At 31.5% G+C, this 17,458-nt stretch overlaps 3 protein-coding genes across 8 annotated transcripts; 1 reads left to right on the top strand and 2 right to left on the bottom strand.

Moving 5' to 3' along the window:
- Positions 1-821: 821 nt before the first annotated feature.
- Positions 822-2,905, bottom strand: LOC111902809 (probable receptor-like protein kinase At5g59700). Of its 3 annotated transcripts, none has more exons than XM_042896229.2 (3): positions 2,663-2,905; positions 1,663-2,565; positions 822-1,115 (listed from the first exon to the last, which is right to left on the bottom strand). In XM_042896229.2, the coding sequence occupies exons 2-3, from the start codon at positions 2,401-2,403 to the stop codon at positions 1,101-1,103; spliced, it is 756 nt and encodes a 251-aa protein (XP_042752163.1). In that variant the 5' UTR covers positions 2,404-2,565; positions 2,663-2,905; the 3' UTR covers positions 822-1,100. The 3 variants fall into 3 exon arrangements, with proteins under 3 accessions (XP_042752163.1, XP_023754391.1, XP_042752162.1); XM_023898623.3 differs by lacking the exon at positions 822-1,115 and adding an exon at positions 1,130-1,494; XM_042896228.2 differs by lacking the exon at positions 822-1,115 and adding an exon at positions 1,130-1,494 and having other exon boundaries at positions 1,663-2,562.
- A 221-nt stretch (positions 2,906-3,126) lies between these two features.
- LOC111902866 (disease resistance protein RLM3) lies at positions 3,127-3,669 on the bottom strand. Its single transcript, XM_023898677.1, has one exon. It carries the CDS (start codon positions 3,667-3,669, stop codon positions 3,127-3,129), a length of 543 nt encoding a protein of 180 aa, XP_023754445.1.
- Positions 3,670-9,805: 6,136 nt separating this feature from the next.
- Positions 9,806-14,039, top strand: LOC111902808 (uncharacterized). Of its 4 annotated transcripts, none has more exons than XM_023898618.3 (10): positions 9,806-10,316; positions 10,430-10,536; positions 10,775-10,916; positions 11,017-11,310; positions 11,399-11,546; positions 11,656-12,570; positions 13,174-13,412; positions 13,486-13,559; positions 13,641-13,749; positions 13,884-14,039. In XM_023898618.3, exons 2-10 carry the CDS (start codon positions 10,496-10,498, stop codon positions 13,923-13,925), a joined length of 2,004 nt encoding a protein of 667 aa, XP_023754386.1. In that variant the 5' UTR covers positions 9,806-10,316; positions 10,430-10,495; the 3' UTR covers positions 13,926-14,039. The 4 variants fall into 4 exon arrangements, with proteins under 4 accessions (XP_023754386.1, XP_023754390.1, XP_023754385.1 ...); XM_023898622.3 differs by having other exon boundaries at positions 9,806-10,346; positions 10,477-10,536; XM_023898617.3 differs by having other exon boundaries at positions 9,806-10,346; positions 10,433-10,536.
- Positions 14,040-17,458: the final 3,419 nt, after the last annotated feature.

The raw sequence follows: 17,458 nt of genomic DNA, 5'->3' as shown, positions 1-17,458 counted from the left end.
TTTCTTGAATCATAATACTTCTAAGATACGATTTGATGTGCAGGCCCGGTCTATTGCTTTTTACTACCCGGGGCGAGATAAAAAATTTTATGCCCTTATATATGAAAAAAATAGAAAATCCAAAGTGCAGTACATTTTATAATCAAACAAACAATATAAGTAAAACCTACAAAAATCACCTAAAACAATGTTATCGAGCATTTTTTTGAAGTTTACAATAATCATTAATTTGTAAAATGTCACTTTCAAAACTTAAAATTGCTAATGGTTCAATCTTTCTTGAATCATAATACTTCTAAGGTACGATTTGATGAGCTTCAGTTTTGAAAAACTTCTTTCCGCAAAAACAATTGTAACCGTCACCTTCAACAATATCCTATATGCAACAAAAACATTAAAAAATATATTCATTCTTCTTGTATGCTTCATTCGGCAACATTTTCTGTAAAATTTGTAACTCAATCAATAAATCATTTTCATCAATCTCACATATTTCTCCATTTGTCAAGTTGGACTCAAGATTTAAACAACATTTTTTAATTCATCATCAACTAAAGAAACTAATTTGGAGCCATTAAATAAAAAAACAAATATAGATTTAAAATCTTTTTTTTTTCAAAATCATTAGCATTATCAACTGAATCACAAGATGTACTTGGTGGAATATAAGAATTATCAATCAGATTATTATCACTAATATTTTGATTTGTAACAACAAATTTATTCAAAGACCCTCTTAAATGATTAGTCTCTTTTTTTTTCATTTTTTTTTTCTATTTTGAGCATCCCATGGTTGTTTTCTGGAAACAAATTTAAAACTCAACAAAACTAGTTATAAACACTAAACAAAGAAAGATACAACCTGAATGAGAAAACAACGTAGCAGATTTTGAGCAAACCATAATGTCAACTTTCAATACAAAGCAGCCTCCTAATAAATATATAACAAGTTTTTAAATAGAGGCTAGACAATTGTAAGTCTTGGGTGGAAGTCTAACCCTAAAGCGAAAATGAATGAATATTTGCTCCTCGGACATGTTCATGCTGTCTTGCCTCGGTGAACTAAACCCATTTTAACAAAGCTTGTCAACAAGTAACATTCACATGCCTTGATCCTGTATTAGGAACATAAGTTACATAGTATACAACTTTTCTATTGCAAGTACACTTAAATATAGTTGCTTTTGAAAAAAAAAGCGCAATAAAGAGTAAAAAGATTACACAGCATAGTGTACAAAAGTAAAAGGGAACGCACACAATGCAAAAACAAAAACACAAAGTGAAAGTTTGGAAGAAGGCGAAAAACACAAGGGGATGAAATGAACAAGGATTATAATCTACAAGTTACATAATTGCTACACGGAAATGGTACAAAAAAAGAAGAAAAAGAAAACAAAAGCATAAAACTGAAAATGAAGAAAAAAAAGAGAGATATCATCAATATTCTGAACTCGATTCATGAAGTGTAGTTCATCCGAGGATCTCATCTTCTAACTGAAGATGAATTAAACAAACAAATGATGTGTCAGTAAGTCATCTACTTCTATGTAGATAATCCTAATTTTTTTTCCTTAAAACATGTCCATATTGATGGATTTGATTTCATACAAAACGACATTGAAACTTTGATAAGAATGATGTTCGATTCATATATATACTTACTTGAATTTCCATTGCCTCCTTTAGTTGGAACACAACCTCAGCAATTGTAGGCCGGTGTTCCCGAGTTTCTTGCAAGCATTGATAAGCAGTAGCTGTAAACTTGAGCAACGTTATTGGATTGATGTCTTTCCTTATTCTTCGATCAACAATCTTTTCCATATCACCGTTTTTGTAGCAAGTTGGAGCATAATGAAAGAGAAATTTCCGCTCATCATTGTAATCTACACACACCACCCTTCCACACAAAACTTCAAACAAAACCACACCAAAAGAATAAACATCCGATTCTTTTGTTAAAAACCCTGTTCTTCCATATTGTGGGTCCATGTAACCATATGTCCCCGCAATATTAGTTATCACAAAACTATTTTGTTGATTAGCTAATCCTATCTTAGCCAACCCAAAATCCGCAAGTTTTGCATTCAAATTTTCATCCAACAAAATATTTGCACTTTTAATATCGCGATGTATTATTCTGTGTTTTTGTGCAACATGATTATGAAGATAGTCCAATGCAAAAGCAACGTCGATGCATATTTTGAGGAGTTGTAGCCATGAAAGTTGAGAGGAAGGGTTAAGCAAATAGGTGTCGAGGCTTCCATTGCTTGCGTATTCGTAAATAAGGATCATCTCATTGTTAACATTACAAAACCCAATAAGGGTTACAATGTTGTGATGTTGATATTGTGAAAGCATTGTGAGCTCGGTTTGGAACTCTTTGTTACCTTGATTATTATCCATCTCTAGCCGTTTTACAACGACTAGCTTGTTTACATGATCCCCCTAGGTGAGGATTCCCTTGTAGACTCTTCCGTATCCACCTTTTCCAATGAAATTTCTTTCATTGAAGTCTTGGGTACAATTCTTTATGGCTTGTAGGGGGATTTCGGAGTGGTTTGGCTGCTTCATGTGAGACATGACCAACTGGAGTAATTAATATCGAATCGGGCACTAACAAACATACCTTAGTTATATTATATATACAATTTCAGGAACTAACCTCTGGATAAAATTCCTGGTCTTGTGGCAAAGGACTCCTTGAAGATATGTATAATCTATTCTTGAGGTCCTTAACAATGTCTTGAATAACCTCTGCTTCTCGCGTAAGACTTGATTTTAGTAAGAACCATAAAATTAACATACTAGTTTTGGAGATTTAATTTATCCGAATGATCCAATCTAAATAAATAAGTTAATTCTCTATAATTTAGATGATCACATAATTGAAAACTTATATGATCAACTGTATGCTATCTCCTTTATACATTAATTACGTTACAAATATATATATATATATATATATATATATATATATATATATATATATATATATATATATATATATATATATATATATATATATATATGTGTGTGTGTGTGTGTGTGTGATGATGATGATGATGATGTTTGAAGAAACCTATTGGAATGCATGGAATAAGATTATATTGACATGAATTTCACGTGTTAAGCAATACAAATTAAGTGGCTACCTGCGTCATTTACTAGTATCCCTCTTAAATCAGCAAGTTGTGCAAGCGCTTTTCCCTTTCTGTCCATCTGTAGAGCCCATTGACTTGTATCGGTCACAAACTTCATCTCGTGTAAAATCCGAGCCAGCTCTTCTCGGAATGTACGATGTACCTTCTCGACTTCGGTGGGCTCAATACGATAATAGATGGGAACAACAATATGATTGGATGTCATACGTTGTTCAAGGATCTGCACCAATTCTTCAAGGAACCATGCGGAAGTAGCAAAATTCTTTGACAACACGATAACAGATGCCCTAGATGCTTTAATTGCACTCTCGAGATCTGGTTTCAGACCTTCCTTTATTTCAATCTTTTCATCACTAAAGAAGGTAGTGAAATTGGCATCCACTAGGGCTTTATTAAGGTGCTCAGTGAAACTATATCGATTATCGGTACCTCTAAAGTTTGAATATACGTCATACGTATGACCACTAATTGGTGAAGAAGATGAAGACCCTATTTCCGGAAGAGCCATTATGATCAGTTACTAAAAACTATCAATGATTTGAGACTAGATTTAGAATCAAGTAACGGATACACCAAAACTATAAATACAGCAGATTGAACACCCACAAAACATTCAAAGCTCTAGCTCCCTAACATATTTTCAGGAAGAACAAGGATAAAATGGAATAAAATCCTAATAGCCAATAAAAACGTGATAATTCGGAGGTGGGTATAATGTAGATTTGAAAGAAAGAACATAATATTTGAGAGAAAGGGTTTTCGACAGATCATGTGATGTGAGGAGCGCTGCAAATTAGAAAGTCAATGCATGGTTTTTCCTCAATCCATCCATAGGTTTGACGGTTTCTCGTAGCGTGGGGATGGGACTATTGTTGGGTTCAAGCATAAACTAACATAAAATTGTAAAAATAGTCCCTCTACTTTTCATTTTATGTGTGGTTAATGTTCAAATCTTTAAAACTCTTTAAAACTTGTAGATTTTGTCCTTTTAGCATAGTTTTATTGTGGATTTGCTCCATATCCAAACCAAAAAGACTAATTTACCCCTTTTTTTATAGATTTTAAATAATTTTCTAAATATTAAAAAAAAAAATACTAAAATAGAAAAATATCTCTTACCTTTTTTCTTTCAAATCCTATCTCCTCACCTTTCTCTTTCCCTTCACCAAAGAATACCTCCCCTCCACAAACTTCAGCCTCACTACCTTCACATGTAGCCTCCTTTCCCCACCACCCTTGAGCAACATCCATAGTTTATTATTTCAGTGTTAAATACCACTTTTCTATCCTTCCCTTGATCTCAAATCAAAAACCACCACTTTCATTTCCACCTATAACAAATCTTTCATGCCCGCCACCAAGACATACACACACACAAATAGACCCTTATAAATCAATCTATACATACACATACACACCTGAAAATGAATCAACACAAAAACTATCCTGCAAATAAACATATGCAGCTACATAGTGAACTTTCCTACACCATCAAATTAGGAACCCAATATATCCTCGAATCCGGAACCCAATAAACCCTTAGATCCATCTTACACACAAAGTTTTTCATAACAAAAACGAGATGAATCAATTATGGAAGCATTTGTTGATCCGCCTATTGGTTTGCCATTTCAACTTTGAGATTGATTGTGGCGGCAACGGTTGATAAATGTTTTTCGTTTTGGGTTAGGAAAGGAGTGGAAAGCATATGTTAAGGGTTGATATGTAGAGAAAGACAAGAGTTAGGAGTAATCGGAGGTGGCAGCTTGATCGGTAGAGTGTTCTCGGACATGTTATAATTATTCAAATAATTTGATTCTTGAGCCTAACATGTAACCAAGGAAGGTGCACAAAATCAATCATTTGAAGGTCATAAATAAGAGTTATGAAAGTTTAAACTTGGTGGCATACAAATTTGTGTTGCTGTAAAAAAGTTGACAATTGACTTTTAGCGACTTTTTGTTAAATTTGTGATCTTTTTAATAAATTAAGTAAAATTGAATTATAAACATGTTAGAACCTTAAAGTTACTAAAATTAGGTCCTAAAATTCAAACAAAATACATTCCAATAAAGTAGGATATGCCTAAATAAAAAGGTGCCAACATATGGAAAATGGATTAAAAGGTCTTGTTTGTTGGATTTGGTGCTTAACCCCATAACTATAACTGAGATGTACTTGGCCCGATTATAGCATGGTCATTTTGGGTTGCCTTCACCAGTGCAATAGGATGGACTTTTGAGAATAAGTTATTTATGATTTATTAATATATTATAAGTATAATATATTAATATGAAATCATATTATTTAATTAGTATTGATCAAGAATTAATTTGGAATTAATATTATGATCAAAAGAGACTAATTAAATATATAGGGATTGATTATGTAAATTAATGATTCTTATAGTGTAGGCTAATGATCCATGTTATTTAGGATGGGATAAACCAATTACATAATCCATGGATACTCCATGGAGGTTTTAACCTATGGAGCCTAAATAATATGAAAGGTCATTAGGGTTTACAAGGTGTAACCCTAGCACTTGACACACTATAAATAAATCCTCTAGAGCCAAAATCGGTGATATGAGTTGCCACAACATTCTTGGAGAGTGTGTATTGATTTTGTGTTAAGTAACATATTCTCTCAAGCCTCCTCTTGAGGTGCTCAAGCTTTCAAAGGTCAAGAACTACAAGTCCTTCTAAGAGGTAAGTCATCTAACTAGTTGTATTGCTCAAATGTCAATTTGTATGCTAGTTAGGATGTATGCTTTGGAAAATTGAAAATATGCATGTATAATTAGAGAAAACATAGATCCAAAGCATCTAGGTTGCATGTGCACCATAGGAGTGTTATAGTGCTCAAAACCCAACAGTGGTTTCAGAGCCTAGGGTTGTTTTTTGTTATACTTGATACTTATTAATTTTCAAAGTTGAAAAAATCAAATTTTCGTCGAGTCCACTCAGTAACAGAGCAACTCGACGAGTCAATCCATGCACTCGACGAGTTGCAGGCTCTGGTTGTAGAAATTTGAGGTTTTTAACCAATTTTCTGGCATCTGAGTAGTGAACTCGCCGAGTCCACTCAGTAACAGAGCAACTCGACGAGTCAGTTCATGCACTCGACGAGTTGCAGGCTCTGGTTGTAGAAATTTGAGGTTTTTAACCAGAATTGGATTAGGATCAATACCACAAACTGTTTTGAATCATAAAATCTGTTTTTTTTTTTCCTGATATAGTACTGATCATCCTCATCTAGTTAGAAGATAATTGTCAAAATTTCAAGATTTGTATTAGTTTATATGATTAGACTAATTTATTGTAAAATTGTTGATGTGAATTAACTTGTGTTATGAGTTTAACTAGATCATAGATAAATTACTTGATAATTTTTGTTAGTTAAAATGTTGATCTTAAAAGTTTCAAAACTTGCCCTCAAGTTTTGGAATTTGTAAAGTGTCACTAATGAAACTTTAATTCCAAACCCTAGAGTTTTAAAAGTTAAAATTCAACCCTTATACTTTATAATATTATAAGTTTAATTATATATATATATATATATATATATATATATATATAAGACAAGTCAGTCTTACCGTTAGTAGGCCTCATTCATGAAGCCGGTCTATAAGGGGGGTATAAGGTTACTGTCTATAAAATCGTGGTTTAATGGGTGTCCACTCTCACTCACCGCTTCCTTGACTGGTGGAGGGTCGTTAGGTGAAAATGTATGATAGGATATTAATTCTCCCTCATTAAAAGTATAATGATAAATATAAAGTAACTAAACTTTTATTAAATTCTCAATCTTAATTACTTTTAGGGAAAATGTGAAAATGGTGCTAATCCATAAAATTACACTTTGCACCCTTTTTAAGTCGTTAGTGGAGCGTGTATGGTTAACCGACACACTAATCTAGGACTGACAATGTGTGGCGAAGGGTAGCTTGATGTTAATCATAGATCAATGGAGCGTGTGTGGTCAACCAGCACATTGATTAGGTGATTTGTAACATCGGGTGTACCAAGCTAATTTGCATGGTTATTCACACCTTGGGTCAGCCCAATTCAAAGGAGTTGTGCAAGGCTGCCCGAAGGCGTCGGGCGAGGCTGGCAGGCGCGCCCCAAGCAAGGCGGGCGGGCGCGCACCAGGAAAGGCCGACAAATGAGCGACAACCAAGGGAGCGTCTAGGTTGAGCCGACAGGAGAGTCCCCAACAAGGGTGGTAAGGGAGCGTTAGAAAAGGCTGGCACGCCAAAGTTGTCTAGGTCATGCTAACGGACCATATATTCAAAAAGACGTGGACTAAGTCAAAAGACACGTGGAAATAAGAGACGTTGAGTCCTTCTTAAAAATTAGGTTTAATTAGGTTTTGAAACAAAATAAAAATAAATAAATAAATAAAGAGTTAGAACAATCTTACAATTTGGATTTTGAATCCAAAAAACCCAAGATATACTGGTCTTTTTATTTCTATTATTATACTACAAAAATACTCTATTGTTGAATAAAAAACGATCTCGTTGTTATTAAGGATTGAAATTAAAACATACATCGTTATGAAATCACCAAAGAACCCAACATCCTATCATCATAATAACTTCACTCGCCATCTTCTTGGGTTGAAATAATTGCAATAGCTCATACTAATTTACAATGTCAATAACTTCTACCCAGTGATATCAGATGTTGCTTCTCGGGGTTCACATCTTGTTAAAGACATTAGTGAAATTAAGAGTAGTTTAAAAGTTGATTATATTTGTCGTCAAAAAAAAAAGATAGTGTTTATTGAAAAAAAAAAGTTTCTTCGAAGTCCTACCTATAATAATTAAACTATTAAGTTATTTTTTACAAAAAGTATGTATTTATATGATGTCTTTTTATACAATTTTATACAAAGACTTACAATTACCTTTGTCAAATACTGTCTTTTTATTATATTGTCGTTAATAAAGAAGTGTTTCATACCTATGATTGCAGTATCTAATTTGAACGATAATTTAGCAAACAAGATCAACTAAGGATAAGTACTTTAATATTTTATAGAAAAGGATCCTAAAATGGTATTAATGGACGCATTTGTTTTTGTTGGTTTAGGTGGGTTGAGAAATTTAGCCATATAAAACCACAACCACGTGCTGCCCCACACGATAAGAACAACTGCTTCACACAAATCGATAGACATAACACGCGACAATATAGCAGTTGGGCCCTTACATTATTACCCATTGCTTCTTAGACCCTCATGTTACCAGAAGTTGACATCAACCCCCTTACCAAAAATGTAAAGATGTTACTAGCTAATTTGTTTGTGTAATTCCTATGGTAGGATACCAATATTATTAGTTAAAAATACGTCCCAAAAGTCTCGAAGATCAAACCATTTTTTTAAATAGACAAGTATCAACCTAATAACAAAATGCAAACATTATAGATGACAAAGTTTTAAAAACAAACACAAATCTAGTTATAAATATCATGTAAAGTGATTAAAAAAACATATTATGAGACCATTTATATATAGATGACAATTGACAAAGATTCTTGGTGTAATGATTTTTCAAAATACATTGATACTTTGATAGAGACATGTACTTGTTTCTTGATACCATGTTTTATCTTTTGGCATATATGTGTATTTGTTTGATAACGACTAGAAAACTAATATGGTTTTTGTTTCTTTAAGTCATGTTCCAAAAATAAATAAGGACCATGTTCAAATTCAAAACAAAAATCAACCAAAAGCAAGAAACAATCCAAAACAAATTTGAAAAAATAAGAAGAAAAAAGATCAAATAAGAAAAAAAAACATATAAAAAAGAACAAGAAAAAAAATCAGAAAAGATGATAAATTTCATAGTTAGAAACTTTTTTTTTTTTTTTTTTTTTTTTTTTTTTGCAAAAAGGTGACAAACAAATATTTTTTAGATACTGTTTTGCCTCTAAAATATAATAAATTTGTCGATATATGTCATCGTATAAATGTGTAATTATAGTTATCTTTTCCTTTAGAAAAAAAAAACATTTAACCCTTTTTGATCTAGTTGTAGATGACACCAACCTTTACATGTTTATACCAATTTTAAAAAAGATGTTATCTTCAACAATCCAAATAGCCTTCGTTTTGGATTGGCATAAAAAAAAACCTTCCTTTTTTTTAGCTCTAACTCTACATGTACAAGTCATTTTTCAACATAAAACTTATTTAGTTATTGGCTTAAGTGAGGGGCAAGAGAGAATAAAGCATTAAATATTTTCAAAATTATTAATTATCCACATTAGTCTAAAGCAAGTAACAACTAGCTTTGACAAACAACATGCTAACTTTTCAAGATCTATATATAGATATATGTGGCTTCTCCATGGATATACATGTCTTTTATGTGAATATGCAAATGCTTTATACCTAAAACCTAAAACTGCCTATCAAATTTTACACATATATGTAAGCCTTGCATGGATAGTTTTGCTGAATTTCTATAAGGTTTCTTATTTGCCTTTGCAATCTCCATGATATTAAAGGGGATTTATCTACATGATTTTAATAAATGAGGGGCTTCTTTTGCAACTAGACCATTATACAAGGGGGTTCCAAAGAAGAACCATAAGATCCCATGGACGTGAGCCACATAGTATCATCCCCAACTGACCCGCAAATCCTGCCCGGGTTTATTCGGTGGGCATCTTTAGCATTTATCCACTTCTCCGGCGTCGCTCTCATAACGGCGATGGCGGCAGAAGTCTCATACCTCTGAGTAAAATTACCTTTTTGCCCCTTAATCCTTCGCTTTCTCCTCAGCAATTGAACCTTGATTCGTCTCTTACGTATGGTTGACGAGATCCACGCCATAATTCTTCATCTCGAAGTTATTCGAAGTTTCCCCTTCTTAATTTTGATAGCAAGTCACACACACATACATACAGAGAGAAGCATGTTTTTGTGTGTGAGAGAGTAAGGGAAGAAGATTACTACGCATGTGGTATTCATTGATTATAATTCATAAACGGATTTGAATTCATCAATTCATCATCGGCGTGATATGTGGTTTAATTGCTCATGGATGCTCTGATTCGTGTGGCGTGATCCCTCTCTCTGTTATGAAGTTCGGCAGTATTTCTTTCCTTTCCTATTTTAGTTCGTTACAACACGCATGTGGGTACTGGATTAATCAAGTATCTTCAGGTTTAAATTCACTTGATTACTGTTACATTATTTATGTTCATTCACCAAATTTGTGTGTTTTCACTCTTAATATCATCTCCTAGAAGCTCATGAGATTATCGCTTTGATTTGGCCGATCGAGTTCAATCAGGAGTTAAAGCGTGGTTTACATGAGGAGATACTTCTATCCTTTAACCAGCTTCCAAATTGGGTATGAACTTTTTATCAAATTCACTTGAATTAGCAATGTTCAGTTTCGAATTGCGATTTGGTGTAAAATTTGAAATTTTTTTCTCTGGTAGACCCCTTAAAATTTCGAAATAAAGTAAAAGTTCAGCTTTAAAGCCTTGATCTCTGACATTGTCTCTTCTGAGAACAAACAAATTGATAAAGTTTTTGTTGCAAATTCTTATACCAGACATTAATCGTTGCTTTCTTTTTCCTCACAGGGATCTTCAGTCTTATCTTTCCGATCTTACCCTTTTCTTAGCCCCTGATAGTAAGACCTTTTATGTATTGGTGGATAATCGACCATGGCTGGAAGATCTAGCTTCAAGACCTGCACATCTATGGCAGTTAATGGTTACCAAGGTATCATACATCATAGATTCATAATCCATATATACGATGTTATAATCAAGTTACAATTATGTTCAAAGATTCATGATTTTCTTCTTGATTACATCTTCAGTCAAGGATGTCCCCTTTTGCAAACACAAGGGGCAGAAAGGGAAAGAAAAAGACCAAAGAGTTCATCAACCAGAAGGTGAATTCCAAACCTTCAACCCGGACCCAAAACTTGAAAAAATGGTTTTCAGTAGTTGATGCTGCAGCATTATCAAAAAAGAGAGCTTTATTACCTGTAAAGAAACTCAGAAGCTCCCTTCTTGCAAATAGCAAATTACACAGAACTTTATACGGATTCATTGTCTTTCAAGTTGAGTGGAAAGATGTTCGTGGTATCAACTACTTAAATGAACTTCAGGTATTTCCATTTCTTTCCTTATTCCTTTATATAAATATATATATAATTTATAATTTATAATCCCTCAATATCTGTCACTTATGAACAGACTGATACATCTCTTGCTATAGAGGCTAAATACATGAAAAGATGGGAATTCGATAGCATAGCTCAATCAGTTAAATGCATAAATTCATGGTTTCCAGGAACACCTAATGAACAATCAATCTTGGAAGAGCATCTCAACTCTATGCTAGGTATAATTACCTTTTTGCCCTTGTCCCATTTTTCCTTTTCTTTTTATGGTCTCTTATTTTCTTGTTAGATCAAGAAAATCATGTTAATTGATATGATATGTATTTACAGGAGATGAGTTTTATGACGCCCCGAAAGAATTCCAAGAATACCCTTGTGCAAAAGATGATGAAAAAACCTTACAAGGGGAAAATCTTGATAAAAAGGTAGAAACTTTAGAAAATGAAACAAGTGAAGAAATCCATACCCCTCCACCTTATAAGAGAAGAAAACTAACAAATTCAGCAGGAATCGATGTCGAGGTGAATATTTACACAGACATAAGCAACGGAAGAACCGTAATTACCAAAATGCCCTCGTTAACCGATTGTGATGAAACAGCTGAACCCAGTGAGTCAAAAGACGTGTTGCTTTTATTCAAGTTTAACAACCATGATCTCCCTTTTGAATTAAAGGAAATAATCGTATCTGATTTGAGATTATTGACTCTTCTAGAAGCTGGACTTCCATCTTGGGTAATTTTCTCCCAATCTTACCCTGTTTTTTGCCATATTTATCGACCATGGATGTGCCCTTTAGCAAGAGCTCTATATGTCATCATCTCCATTGTTACAGTTGTCATTGGTTTCTATGATCTTTACAAAAATGTCCCTGTGCTTAAAGCAACTGCTTCACGTTTATGTGGGCCACTTTTTGATTGGATTGAAACGTGGGAAATGGTATCGAGGATTAAGTATTTAGGGACGATGCTTTTTTTGCATAATTCCGAAAAAGCCCTTGTGTGGTTGTTGATGATGACAAGGACTGTGAGGTCATTTGTTTCGATTGTTACACAACCTTTATCTGGTCCGTTTCTTGATTTTCTTGAAATTCTTCTTCCGTTTTGGAATTTGTTTGTGCAATTTGGACAATATTTGTGCTCGTTTTTGGGGATTTTGATGGAAAGTTCGTGGGATTTGGTGGAAAATCTAATTGAAGCTGTTATGCTTCCTGTGTGGTTCGTATCATCGGTTGTTTGGACAATTGGTAAGTTGAGTTGTCTTTTGAAATGTCGATTTTGTTAATTTGGAGCATTTTTTTTACTCTTTAGGAATAATAACAAAAAGTTCCGATTTAACAAATTGATCACTTTTTAGTACCTTTTAACGAAATGACAATTAATTTAGCAATGTGGTCGATTTTGAAATGCTTACTTGCTTTATAAATGGTCCCCACCACCAAAAAAAAAATTCATATTTCACAAATATGTGTTAAAGTAAATTCGAAAAGAAATACATATTTCACAAATATGTGTGAAAGTAATTTCGTATTTTATTCTAGTAACTCACAAATATTCCCATCATTAAAAAAAAAAAAGATTGAGAACGATTATATTTCGTAATTATATTTCAAACTTGTTCATATTTTGCGAAATGGATTGTTTAAAAAAAAAATCAGTAATCTGTTGCACCTTTTGTCGGTAAAAGTAATTTTGCAGTTTATGGAATTTCGCAAAATAAGTGGTTATTTATTTTGTTAAAAGTGGTCAATTTGTGTAATGCTCCACTTGATTATTCTTTTTTTTTTTTTAAATATATTTTGCTAATATTTTGATTAATATTTATTATTTACTTGTTTTTTTTTTTGCAGTAATGAGTATTATGTACCCAATATTTTGGTTCATTTGGGGGATACTTTATGCACCAATAAGTCTCATTCTTGGTGTATCCAATTTTGTGGGATTTATGTACAACCAAATATACGATTTATTTGGAGAAATATGGATTCTCGTGAGTGATATATTTAAATTAGCTTCAAATGCTGAGTCAGCAGCCCACACTTACGAGGTTTCCATTTGGAGATCCCTTTGGAACGACTTATTTTCCCAGGTGTAATTTTATTTTATTAATTAATCTTTTTCTCTCTTTTTTTTTTTACTTACACATTTCCTTATTGTTTTAGGTTTTCCGTGCTCTTCGGAGTATTTTAAACGGGTTTGTTGCGTTCTTTGCAGCTTGCAATAGACATCGATTGAGGTTAGATTCGTAATTTCTACACGTTTTTCTTATAAAAAATTAACTGAAAATTTTATAAACTTTTTTTTAATGAATATGCAGCATATATAATCATTTACATGAGTTGATTCGAAGAGTTAATCAGCCAAGTGAGAGATTTGAGGGTGTGAATGTGAATTCTAGCCATGAATCACAAGGAACTCGGTTACTTGTAAGTATATGTCAATAATAGCAATGTATTTTTTTTTACATTATTTTATTATTTATATTGTTTTAAAAAAAGTAAAGTAGGATGCTATTTCTTGATTTGAAGAGAATGTTGAGTTTGTTTTGAATGTTGTACAGGGGGGAGAAAAACAGGATAGGAGAAAGTGGAAGAAGAGTTAGATGATAGATGCAAGAAATGAGTATATAAATATAATACTAACGAAGAAGTGTATAAAGTACTAGTTATGTTATGATGTTTATAATTATAAGCTTAGTTCTTTTTGCTAACTAAAATTTTAATTTTATTTGTTTGATTTATTACTCGTAGAATATGAATCAAGTTAAACTATTTTATATATAAATGGATTGAAATTGTCGTTTCAACAGTAATAAAAGCAAATATAAATATGTGCTATGGATTATGGGAAAGGTTTTACAGTTTGTTACCCAAAATGATTTCTTAAGGTGGTTGTATTGGTAAATAGTATTAACCGAATTAATTAAATATGAATGAAACTCCATACTCAATAGTATAACTAAATTCTGTTACAATGTTATTTGTTATTCCCAAACATATCATGGTCACTATTTTCATCACCAGCTATTTAGATTCTGTAAACAGTAATTTTTCGTTTTGTTTGATTATTAATTCAATATGGTATTTATAAAGGGAAAATACCGGTTATAGACATTTTTTGGGATTGAATTTCAAAATATAGATATAAAAAATTGGATTTTCGGGTATAGATATGGATTCTACGGAGGTAAGCTCCGAAGGCTCCGCGGAATGACAAAATCGTAAATAAATCAGGGTATTACAAAAAAAAGTTTAAAAAAAAAACCACAAGATCCATTCCTCGGAGCTACCTTTGAGGAATGACATAATGAGTTCGTTCCTCAGAGGTAGCTCTGCGGAATGGATCTTGAGTTTTTTTTTTTTATCTTGATTTATTTAAGATTTTGCCATTCCGTGAAGCTTATAGTAGATTCTGCGGAGCCCTCATAGCTTACCTCCATGGAACTCATGTTTATACCCGAAAATCCAATTTTTTGTGTCTATATTTTGGAATTCAACCCCAAAAAATGTCTATAGCCAGTATTTTCCCATTTATAAAATCCAAATATATTGTTTTTCAGAACCATATAAATATCTCATGATACGACATACTGAACATGACATATTTTCAATTCTAAAATCCATTTTTCTTTATATCGTTACAAAAGTACGTTTTTTTTATATCGTTATAAGATATGATAATGTTAAATTCATACAAACCATAAGCATTGTATGTCATTTTCTATTGAAATAGATATTAAAAATGTTAGCTTTAATAAATGGGATCATAACTTGAAAGGATAATGGACTTTCAATTTTGTTCACGTTTAGTCACTAAACTTTTTTTCATTATCTATTTGCCACTGAAATATTGAAACTGTTCATATTTTACCCTTATGACCATTAACAACCGGTCATTAGGGTAAAATGTGAACAGTTTCAATAGTTTAGTGGCAAATAGATAATGAAAAAAGTTTAGTGACTAAATGTGAACAAAGTTGAAAGTTCGTTTCCTTCTCAAATTATCCTAATAGTATATCCTGAAAAAGGTATAAAAAACGAAAAACGAAACCAATATTATATGTATAAGTTTTATGTTATAAAACAATGCAAATATATATTTAGAAAATTTCATATTACACACAGCATACATTTAAAAGTATTTTTAATGTTATTATTCTTTTTAATTTTTCTTATGTAACTTGTGTTAATATATACATACATATAGTTGAATTCTCCATCATTAGTATATTACAGTTTCAAAAGTAGCCCCGTATGTAAAAAGTTATTATAGGAATTCTCCATCATTAGTCATAAATTTTTTATTTTTTATTTTTTTTTCATTTTTAACGGTTGTATTTTAAAAATAAAATGGTATAGTATTAATTTGTCTGTGAGTTTAAAGCATCTTATTTTCATTAAAAAAATAAAAGATGATAAAGAACAATATGGTATTTTTACTTTAAACATACAAAAAATAGCTTTTATTGGCCAGTTTTATACAAGAAACATACAAAGTCAAATATAAACTGAAACTGCCAAACGAACTAACTAACAACATTTGAGAGAGAGAAAAAGAAGTTGAATATTTAATGAAACTAAGCAACAACATCAATTTTAAATCTACTATCAATAACTATTGGATTTACATTAAGTATGTCATCTTCATAAAGATTTCGAGCTAACTTGTATCAACTCAAACATGAAGTTGAGTATCGATATTTAGATAGAATCAAAACACCTTATTGGTAGCCAATAATATTAGATCAGGTGTCTATGATCAAAACTAAATTGATACAACTTTATGAACTAAATACAAAATACTTTTTGTGTAGCCTTTAATATCTAGAAATAGTTAGGAACAACTTAAGGAGCGTGATGAAATAATTCGTTTTTTATACCTTTTTTGGGGTATAATATTAGGATAATTTGAAAGGGAACCGAACTTTCAACCTTGTTCACATTTAGTCACTAAACTTTTTTTCATTATTTATTTGCCACTGAACTATTGAAACTGTTCATATTTTACCTTTATGACCGGTAATAAGGGTAAAATATTAGGATAATTTGAGAGGGGAACGAACTTTCAACTTTGTTCACATTTAGCCACTAATTTTTTTTTTTATTATTTATTTGCCACTGAACTATTGAAATTGTTTGCATTTTACCCTTATGACCGGTCATAAAGGTAAAATGTGAATAGTTTAAATAGTTCAGTGGCAAATAAATAATGCAAACAAAAAAAATTAATAATTAAATTTGAACAAAGTCAAAAGTCCATTACCCTTTCAAGTCATTATCCTTTAATAAATTGTATGTCATTTTCTATTTAACTAGATATTATAAATATCGGCTTGATTGTGAAACTTATTACACGACCATCAAGTTCAATTGTTTAACGATTAGTTCTTTGTAACTTATCTCAATATAAAATATCATCAAAATATAAAATTCGATCTACTTTTTTTTTATCCATATAAAATGTTAAGGGTGTGTTTGACAAAATTATATAGTCAAACCTGTGGTTTTTATTTATGAGTGTTTTGAAAAAATAGGTCTTATATGTTAACAACTAAAAAGCTTGTATCTCTTAAACTAATTTATGAATTAATAGCATTTGATAAAAAAAAGTTTATAAGATTAATAGCATTTGATAAAAAATAGTTTATAAGTTAGTTTATAGCTACCAAACAACAAAGTACAAGGTGGAAAATTTTCCAGTTATATATGATTTTTTTTTTCAAATGCAAATGAAAATTAAAATGCATTTCGTTGATTTAGTTTTCGAAAAATTTCCTAGAAAATGAAAGTTTTTTGTTTTTTCAAAATGTATTTAATTATAAAGTGATTTTTGCAGTTTTTCAAAGTTTTTCAAATTTTTTAAATTAGAAAATGAGAACTCCACATGTTTCAACTAAACACTTTTTCTAAACTTTTCATTGACAACCGAAAATAAAAATTCAGCTCTATTTCAGAAAAACATATTTCTAAAAAAAATAAAAAATAATATTCACAAACAAATGCACCCTAAAGCTCTTAAAAGCTACTTGAAGTGGTTTTGGATTCATAGTTTTTTGTTAAAATAAAAACTAAAAGTTCATGTTGCCAACAAAGTTTTTTCTTTTTATTTCTAGTTTTTTTTTTCATAAAATCAAAA

The sequence above is a fragment of the Lactuca sativa genome, chromosome 7 (assembly GCF_002870075.4).
Source record: "Lactuca sativa cultivar Salinas chromosome 7, Lsat_Salinas_v11, whole genome shotgun sequence".
Classification (NCBI taxonomy): domain Eukaryota; kingdom Viridiplantae; phylum Streptophyta; class Magnoliopsida; order Asterales; family Asteraceae; genus Lactuca; species Lactuca sativa.
The sequence above is the reverse complement of the archived record's forward strand: the minus strand, read 5'-3'. Positions and strand labels throughout refer to the sequence as shown.

Coding starts and splice junctions, on each gene's coding strand:
- LOC111902809 (XM_023898623.3), bottom strand. CDS start 2,403: ATGGATAATAATCAAGGTAACAAAGAGTTCCAAACCGAGCTCACAATG. Junction 1,495..1,662: donor AGGAGGCAATGGAAATTCAA/GTAAGTATATAT, acceptor ATTCATCTTCAG/TTAGAAGATGAGATCCTCGG.
- LOC111902866 (XM_023898677.1), bottom strand. CDS start 3,669: ATGGCTCTTCCGGAAATAGGGTCTTCATCTTCTTCACCAATTAGTGGT.
- LOC111902808 (XM_023898618.3), top strand. CDS start 10,496: ATGAGGAGATACTTCTATCCTTTAACCAGCTTCCAAATTGG. Junction 10,917..11,016: donor GGCAGTTAATGGTTACCAAG/GTATCATACATC, acceptor TTACATCTTCAG/TCAAGGATGTCCCCTTTTGC. Junction 11,311..11,398: donor ACTACTTAAATGAACTTCAG/GTATTTCCATTT, acceptor ACTTATGAACAG/ACTGATACATCTCTTGCTAT.